The sequence below is a fragment of the Aulostomus chinensis genome, chromosome 3, assembly GCF_037954235.1.
Source record: "Aulostomus chinensis isolate RoL2024-O1b breed Wild chromosome 3, RoL_Achi_v1.0, whole genome shotgun sequence".
Classification (NCBI taxonomy): Eukaryota; Metazoa; Chordata; class Actinopteri; order Syngnathiformes; family Aulostomidae; genus Aulostomus; species Aulostomus chinensis.
The window spans coordinates 32,371,045-32,380,435 of NC_141322.1; the positions used below are offsets into that span (position 1 = coordinate 32,371,045).

The 9,391-nt window shown below is 50.0% G+C and overlaps 1 protein-coding gene across 1 annotated transcript; it reads left to right on the top strand.

Annotated features, from left to right (window-relative positions):
* Positions 1 to 1,320: 1,320 nt before the first annotated feature.
* gdf5 (growth differentiation factor 5) lies at positions 1,321 to 8,620 on the top strand. The gene is made up of 2 exons (XM_086200912.1): positions 1,321 to 2,189; positions 7,333 to 8,620. Exons 1-2 carry the CDS (start codon positions 1,568 to 1,570, stop codon positions 8,256 to 8,258), a joined length of 1,548 nt encoding a protein of 515 aa, XP_086057038.1. The 5' UTR covers positions 1,321 to 1,567; the 3' UTR covers positions 8,259 to 8,620.
* Positions 8,621 to 9,391: the final 771 nt, after the last annotated feature.

A 9,391-nucleotide genomic window follows, 5' to 3' on the forward strand; every position in this document is an offset into this window, starting at 1 on the left:
CCACAAACACACACACATACTGACTGATGGTGCTTCTTCCGCGACCATCTTGGTTCCCAGTGCTCATCTGGCCATCAGAGTGCGGCGTGAGTCACGGCAGGCCAATGGCGTGTCTGCCCCGCCCAACTGCTTCCTGCCATCCAAACAAACAGCAGCACGTTTCTACCAAGTTGAAGCACCAACAGGAAGGAGGGCGGAGGCTGACAGATGGACTCTTTATTTTATTGGTCTAACCTCAGCGCAGATGCCGTCCTGCTGTGCAGTTTCGCAGCGTCCCTCAACCCACTCTGTCCAAACAGCAGCAGTTATTCCTGTCGGCCTGGACGCCGCGCTCACGCTGAGGCCAGACACAAAGTCCTGAACCATGTCACTGACCTCATCAGACACATTTTAGGTTTAGATATCCAGAAGGGGGCGCTACAGCGTCCAGGATCTACTGTTGGTTGATCTGGTTCACAGGTCGCTAACAGCAGGAGTGACCAGGCCTGCTGGTCTGAGGCCCCTCCCACCGTTACAGGCTCAGATGAACAACAGCACCGGCAGCCATGATCTGACCCCGCCTGCACCCACAGAAACACCCCTGATGGAGTAAATCCCATCACAAGCACCAAGTAGTTGGCCAGGGCGACCCAGTACCAAGGCCCCCTCAGCTACACCCCAAGTGTTATGCTGTTCAAGAAAGCTGCCTCAAAACCGAATGGGCTCAGGGTCCAGGTTCCGCCTCTCCACTAAGTCAGACAGGTGACAATCAGACCTGTAGATTTGCAGGATCTCGCTGACCCAAGCCACCAATCACATGACCTTCTTTTTTAACTGCAGTTGTCTGGCAGGAAATGAGGAACAACATTTCATCCTGAAGGATGAAACCCTAACCCTGACAGAGTGGGTGTCCACCTGAGCCTCTGATGGAGGGCCCAGCAGGGGTTGGCTCACCTGAGGACGTCCCATGGGGCCCCCAACCCTATCTTGAAAAGCCCTGCTGTAAGTCTCACTAAGGATCAGAGTGTGCATCCAACATCTCCCATGAAGGTTCACGACTGAAACGTGTCTGACGAGAGGTCGAGGGTCAACACGGCGGTGAGACCATCATGATGTGGACCACGGTGACTCCAGGGTCCGCGAGTCTTGTGGGCAGGCTCCGGGGCGGGGGGGGGGGGGGGGGGGCGTGGACGCGGGGGCGGGGTCTGAGCACCTGCAGCTGCGGAGTGTTTTCTCTAGAGCAGCTCAACTTTGACGCGAACCAGAAAAGGGGGCATGACGCCATGCTTCCTCTCTGGGCTGGACCATTAAAGAGGTTTTTGGACGTAGCGACAGATCAGAACGAGCCGGAGCTGGACCAGTCAACTTGCCCAACATCAACCTGGATCTTTGGACCCGGATCATTGCCGCGATGCGTGTCTCTGCTGCCTCCCGGGGTCGTCTGCTGAGGTTCCGACAGTTGCTCTCTGAGCTGGTATTGTGACCCAGGAGGATGAAGGATCGGGATCAGACCGGACCCCCCCAGCTCCACTAACACCCGCAGACTTCACAAACATGAGGACCGTGCCGGCGGCTGCAAGACGCTAGAATGACGAGGAAGACGCGCGCGTCCCTGCTGCTCGGGTCCAGGACTCTCGTTCTCCTCCTGCTCCCCGTCCTGGCGTCTCTTCGGACCGGAGCCTCCGACCCCCGCCAGCGCGGAGGACAAGCGGCTCTGGTTCGGACCGCAAGCAGGCAGCCAGCGGTGTCCGAGTCAGGAACGTGGAGACCTTCGGCACCAGGGAGTCCGTTGAGGATCACGCGGATCCGCGCAGGTCTGCTGGTGATTAAAGGCGAACCTGCTGCTAAGATTAAAGTGAGCAGGGCCGGACCGGAGAACCGGGCCCCGCTGCAGCAGCGTCCCCGGTACAGAGCACAGAGCTGGAGCCGCGGAGAGACTTTCAGTGAACATCCCGCTCGACCGGTCGTCGGCGGAGGGACTGCAGCACCGGGAAAAACTCCCGGAAAAGTAGCCTCCAGAGGTGGCGCAGCCGGTAAAGCGCGCGGCGCGCCGCAGCAGCGGCAAAGCGCCGCGTCGCAGCCGCTGGTGACGCCTCACGACTACATGCTGTCGCTGTACCGGAGCCTGAGCTCCGGGGACCGGAACCGCAGCGCGCAGCAGAACGCGGGTCTGGCCAACACCGTCACCAGCTTCGTGGACAGAGGACAAGGTAACGACCCGGCTATCACTGCAGGGCCACTTCCGCTTCCGCGTCCTCAGGGTGTGTTTGATTCAATCTGTCAGCAGAAGTAACGGAAGTGACGTTGTCTGTCGCGAGTCTAATGAATTAACGCTAACTATCGTTCCCTGCCAGTGATGTTCTCTAAGGTTGTCAACTGCTAGGACGCTGTTAGAACACTGTAAGAATGCTCCTAGAACACTGTTAAAACACTGTAAGAACACTGTAAGAATGCTCCTAGAACACTGTAAGAATGCTCCTAGAACACTGTTAAAACACTGTAAGAACACTGTAAGAATGCTCCTAGAACACTGTAAGAATGCTCCTAGAACACTGTAAGAATGCTCCTAGAACACTGTAAGAATGCTCCTAGAACACTGTTAAAACACTGTAAGAACACTGTAAGAATGCTCCTAGAACACTGTAAGAATGCTCCTAGAACACTGTAAGAACGCTCCTAGAACACTGTTAGAATGCTCCTAGAACACTGTAAGAATGCTCCTAGAACACTGTTAGAATGCTCCTAGAACACTGTAAGAATGCTCCTAGAACACTGTAAGAACGCTCCTAGAACACTGTTAGAACACTGTAAGAATGCTCCTAGAACACTGTAAGAATGCTCCTAGAACACTGTTAAAACACTGTAAGAACACTGTAAGAATGCTCCTAGAACACTGTAAGAATGCTCCTAGAACACTGTTAGAACACTGTAAGAATGCTCCCAGAACACTGTAAGAATGCTCCTAGAACACTGTTAGAACACTGTAAGAATGCTCCTAGAACACTGTAAGAATGCTCCTAGAACACTCTTAGAACACTGTAAGAATGCTCCTAGAACACTGTAAGAATGCTCCTAGAACACTGTTAGAACACTGTAAGAATGCTCCTAGAACACTGTAAGAATGCTCCTAGAACACTGTTAGAACACTGTAAGAATGCTCCTAGAACACTGTAAGAATGCTCCTAGAACACTGTTAGAACACTGTAAGAATGCTCCTAGAACACTGTTAGAACTCTGTAAGAATGCTCCTAGAACACTGTAAGAATGCTCCTAGAACACTGTTAGAACACTGTAAGAATGCTCCTAGAACACTGTTAGAACACTCAGCTCCTGGGACACTTCTACAATGCTGCTAGAATGCTGTCAGAACACTTTTATAACAATGTTAGGAGACTGTTTGGACGCGGCTAGAACGCTTCTAGAATGCTGCTAGAACACTGTTAAAACAGTGTTAGAACATTTCAAGAACACTTCTAGAACACTGTTAGAACGTTGCTAGAACACTCAGCTCACAGAGCAGTGAAGAATGACGTGTTGGGCAAGGCGCTGAGCTGAAGTGCTCTTTGATTGACAGGTGAGGGGTGCTGCGGCTGCAGGACACCAGAAGTTCTGCTTCAGAACTTGTGCTTCCTCGGGAGAAGCAGGGAACTGTAAGGACCCGAGGTCCGGACTCGAGGGGCTGTTCTACCATCGTCTCTCAGGAGAACGCAAAGCGTTTATTGTATAGGTTTATTCTCTGTGTTTTTGTGGCTGTTTTTGGATTCAGTGGCGTGTGTAACCATGGAATTGCTCGTGTCCCGTGATGGCCTTTAGACCAGTGGTTCGGGTCACGTACAACATGGTTCTTGCAGTTCCAGGGATTTTCTGTTTGACAGGGTCCACTTCCCAGATACATCTTGGCTGGGAGCCGTCTACTGCCTGGAGTCTCTGCTCGGACTCTTGAGCCTCCTTAAAACCACAACCTGATGTTTAGTGCTGCTGTTTGTGTTCATATTAAAGGAGTCAGCCTCTGGCTCAATGCTAAGCTAACAGGCTACTGTACAGATTGTTTCTGGCCATCTGCTGTGGTGGTGGTGATTTACGGTGGGGGGTAAATAAACACTCCCCGCTGCCCTGAGAAGCGAGGCCCCTGAGCTCATGTTATCTTTATGCTGTAAAACTGCTTAAAACAATGTTTGAACAGCCAGAGTTTAATATTTCAAGCATGCTCGAGGTTTACATTTCAAGCACTTAATGTGTTTTTAATTCAGGCTTTATTTTTTTAGAGTCTCTCCAGCAAATCGCCAGTCACCTCGTCGGCATGGCGAGCCAAGGTGTAGCTAATGGCCTGGCACAGCTCTTCCTCCTCACTCCTCCACCTCAACTCACTTCCTTCTTTTCTGTCTTTATTTAGCCTCGTCGGTCACATAAACAACAAGTCCGTTCCGCTTCAATGTGAGAAAACACACGTCACCGGCCTGAAGTACAGAACCCAGCACAGAGCGGCAGCCTCCCATCAGAGTGCTTGTTAGCTAACCAGTGTAGCTGGTCAGCAGCAGCCTATTGTGGTTAGCATTTAGTGACATACATGTCACGGCAGGAGGGGAGCCTGATAGCTGAAGGCTCTGGCTCCATTCTACTGTTAGAACTCTAGGAACCAGCAGGAACTCTGCATCCTGGGAGTGAAGCGTTCTAGCTGGATCATAGGGGACTAGGAGCTCTGGCAGGGATGAAGGAGCCTGATTGTTGAGGACTTTGATGGTAGAAGAAGAATTTTAAATTCTGTTCTGAATCTGACAGGGAGCCATGCAGAGAAGCAGTCCAGGAGAGACCTGGTCTCTGCTACCAGTTCTAGTCAGGGGGGCAGCAGCGTTCTGGACCAGCTGGAGAGTCTTTAGGGACTTATTAGTCCAGCCTGGGAGGAGGGAGGTGCAGTAATCTAGCCTGGAAGTGACAAAAGCAGGGACTAGTTTTTCTGCATCTTCTTGAGCCAGGATGTGTCTGATCTTAGCGATGTTACGTAGATGGAAGAAGGCGTCCTGGAGATTTGTTGAATGTGGGAGTTAAAGGATCCTGGTCCAAGAGAACTCCTAGGTTCCTACGGTGGTGCTGGGGGCCAGGGTGGTGCCATCCAGGGTACCTGTCTCATCAGATCAGGTGGTCCTCAGGTGTTTGGGCCCAGCACAAGAACTTCAGTTTATCAGAGTTTAATAAAGGAAATGATGGTCCTCCATGTTTCCTGTCCTTCAGGCCTCCAGTTCAGTCAGCTGGTTTGTTCCATGTGGATCATTGATGTGTTCAGCTGAGTGTCGTCTGCATAGCAGTGAACATTAATGGAGTGTTTCCTGATCATGTGACCTAGAGGAAGCAGGTCCAGGGTGAAGAGGACTGGTCCAAGCACAGACCCTTGTGGAACACCAGAACTGACTGTAGTGGTCTCAGAGGAACCATCATTAACTAGTACCAACTGAGATGACCTAGTAAATGTGACCTGAACCAGTTTAGTGTGGTTCCTTTAATACCAGTGACAGGTTCCAGTCTCTGTAGAAGGATATGGTGGTCAATGGTATCAAAGCTGCACTGAGATCTAATCAGACCAGCACAGAGACCAGTCCCTCATCTGGTACCAGCGCCACATTGATCATATCTAAGAGGGAGGGGCAAACGAGGGGAGAGAGTCTTGGAGCAGCTTAGTTGGGATGGGGTCTAGGAGACAGGTGGAGGTTTAGAGGAGGACATTATTGAACTGAGCTCATGAAGGCTGATGGGAGAAAAACTATCCAAGTGTGTGTCTGGTCCTCCAGCTGCCTCTAAGGTTCTGGGTTCTAGGGCCATGTTGTCAGCTGATGGCAGCAGGAGAAGAAGTTTCTCTCTAATCGGGAGAATTTTGTCGTTAAAGAAGTCCATGAACTCTTTGCTGCCCAGGGAAACAGGACTACTTGGTTCAGTAGAGCTGTGGCTCTCTGTCAGTCTGGCTCCAGGACTGAAGAGGAACCTGGGTTGTTCTTGTGTTCCTCTATCAGTGCTGAGTAGTCGGCTGCTCTGGTTCTACCAAGAGCTTTCTTCTAGGTTCTAAGGCCATCTTGCCAGACTCCATGTGATAAACAAACTCGTCCTCCCAAATATCAGCCATTCAGAGGATGACGCATCTATAAATTATTGACAGTTCGTCTTCTGGCTAGCTAAGTAGCATTAGCTAACATCACAACAGCTCCACAAAGGACACAAATTCTCAAAGGTCAACTGTGCACTATTGTTCAGAGAAGTTTAACACTGACTTGACCTCTGGGTGGGCGAAGTTCTGCTGAAAGCTCAGAATTCAAGGGTTGTGTCCACCAGCTCGCGGGTTCCATTTGAAGACCCCAAATGTTTCACCGTGAACACCAGCCTGTTCGCAGAGCTCATAAACCTTGAACTCTTGTGGCAGCATATTCAGAGTTCAGTTGATGCATTCGCCTTCCTCGCATGTTTGAACTTTCCCTCTTAAGTTGCTCATGAGTTGCTTTTAGCGATTCACCTTTGAATTAAAGTAACAAAATCAAGACGGACTGATCGTTAATGCAGGAGCAATGTTATCCTTCCATTTTAGCGCTGCGTTTGTTCTCTACCTTGTCCTGAGGGAAACCGCTGGCTCTTCAGCTGCTAAATGATCCGCTACTGTCACCAGCTCATACAAACTCAACCACAACAGGGTAGTAGCGTCCAGACAATGAGCTAGAGCGCAGAGAAGAGCCGCATGCTGGGAGTTTTTGGAGGCCACACATCTGTAAATCATCTTCAACCAAATGGAACATTGTAACCTTGATGGGGGAAGAATTTATTACAGGTCTGTTAACAACGGTCAGACAGGCTGAGCGTTAGCAGGGAGGAATGAAATATTCTGTCTGATTATTAAACAGCACAAAGCCAAAAGAAGAAGCCAAAAGTCTGCCCAGGGGGGCGCCGGCAAGCTGAAGGTGAAGCAGAGATGTGGCAGGAGGCGAATGAGAGTCAGACTTTTAGCACTCAGACAGGAAAGATATATTGAGATCATTTTGCCAGCCACCGTGGACATCTGGCTGTGTTTGAGAGGAGAAAGTTACATTTAGAAACCTTCCTGCCACCGTGATCAGGGACACAGATGTACATATTTAATCTATGAATGAAAGATTGTTCAACACACCGCTGCATCAGCAAACCTGAGAACTTGTACCTCTTCCTGTGTGTTAGCGCTTCTCACAGCCACGTTGTTTCTCATTGTCCTCATCATGACCAACAGTTGAGGAGGATGAAAAGGACTTTTGGGATTAAAGTTTTGAACAACTGATGTAGGTGTGTGTTCTGACAAGAATTGAGGGTCAAATATGTGTGTGTGTGTGTGTGTCCTCCCTTCAGATGACGGTGGGCCCCAGCTAAGGCGCCAGAGGTATCATTTCAACATTAGCACCCTAGAGCAAGACGGGCTCCTGGGGGCCGAACTCCGCATCCTGAGGAAGCACCTGTTCGATCCCCACAGAGTCTCCATGGTGGCGGCGGCCCAGAGGTCAGCTGACCGAGGCTGGAGCCTGAAATTGTACAGCTGCGCATCAGGTAAACAGAAGGCTGCGCTGCTGCAGACGAAGACAATGGAAGAGGGGACGGATGGTCTGGGCAGCAGGTGGGAGGTCTTTGACATGAGGAGCATCTTCAAGGACTTCAAGAACCAGCGGAACCAGCAGCTTTGCTTTGAATTGGAGGCACTAGAACTCCAAGGCCGCCGACCCACGGACCTGCGGTCGCTGGGATTTGCTCGGCCCGGCAGGACCACCAAGGAGAAAGCCTTCTTCCTGGCATTCAGCAAAAGTAGGAAACGTGAGCTTTTCTACAACGAGATCAAAGCACGATCGGGTCATGACAACAAAACAATTTATGAGTACTTGTTCACTCAGCGGCGAATGCGGCGAGCTCCCTCTGCAAGGACAGTTAAAAAGGCCCCGCAGCCCCTCCCACAGCCGCCAAAGACAAGGCCGCGGTGCCACCGGAGACGACTCCACGTCAACTTCAAAGAGATGGGCTGGGATGACTGGATCATTGCGCCGCTGGAATACGAGGCCTTTCACTGCGAAGGCTCCTGCGACTTCCCAATTCGGTCGCATCTGGAGCCCACCAACCATGCCATCATACAAACGCTGATGAACTCCATGGACCCTGAGACCACACCGCCCACTTGCTGCGTCCCCACGCGGCTCAGCCCAATCAGCATCCTCTACATTGACTCGGCTAATAATGTCGTCTACAAGCAGTATGAGGACATGGTGGTGGAGTCGTGTGGCTGTAGGTAGCGAAGGATGGCGTGGACTTCATGGCCAAATGTGACCCATCAGCAAAGTTGGAGACTTGAAAGACACCTGTTCAACGGATGGAAATCGCCAAACGCGCATTTACATTGAGGAGCAAACACACAACACGTCAAAGACAAATGAGGACAGAACATGGCAAACGTGTCCAGCTGGAAAACCGAGGTAGCTCACAAACTCTGCCAGCTAACTGAGCTAACGATTGGTGAGATGCTTGAAATATTGACTAAGAAGAACTTCTTTTTTTTTTTACTGAAATCAGTGAGTTCTGATCTTGTTTGGTTCTTCAGGTTCTGGTCCCTGGTGGTATGAAGGCCCCATTCTTCTACTAAATAAAAGGGTGCTTTTTTAAGGGTACGTCTCAGTTGTTTGGTGCTTTTATGACATAACACTTTTTCAAAAGTCTCCCAGGTGTCTTTTTATCTAAAATATACTTTAAGGCTTACTAAAAGAAATTTGATTCTGCCAAAAAATTTAGACAACTGATGAATTTATTTTTGGTTAAATTGGGTTTAAAATACAAATAAAATGAACAAAAAAAAGACAAAAAATGTGAACACTGTGATCCCAGTGACAACTTTTTGATTAATTTGTAAAAATGTCTTAAAAGGCTTGACATCTTAATGAATCAGTTGAGCTTCTGCAGATGATTGGTGTCAAATGTTGGCTATGAAGGAGTTCTGCTCTAAAATGGCCACCAGAGTCCACTGCGAGGAGTCCTGCTCATTCTTGATGAAGACTGACCTTTAATGTTGTGGAAGCACGTGAGGGATGAGTGATTGTGAATGCAGGCCGTGATGAAGTACGAAACTGACCTGCTGTGAATGTGAGAACGTAACTGCTCCTCAGTAAAAGATGTCCAGCTGCGGGAGCTCCAGACGCAATGCTGCACATCTTTAATTGTCATCAATGACAAAGAGTGAATCAGCGCAATGTCTCATACATCTGAGGGTCCTCAGGGGTCTTCACCCTGAAGCAACACGCCCACGTAGCACAAGGAATGACAGTGGAGCACAAAGTTGAGGAGAAGGGCGCCTGCTGCTCCGGGTCAAGGCTGACAGAGAAGACAAGGAGGACACACCAACATCCTGAGTGTCTTCTCGTGGCATCTTCGGATT

Coding starts and splice junctions, on each gene's coding strand:
- gdf5 (XM_086200912.1), top strand. CDS start 1,568: ATGACGAGGAAGACGCGCGCGTCCCTGCTGCTCGGGTCCAGGACTCTC. Junction 2,190..7,332: donor CTTCGTGGACAGAGGACAAG/GTAACGACCCGG, acceptor TCCTCCCTTCAG/ATGACGGTGGGCCCCAGCTA.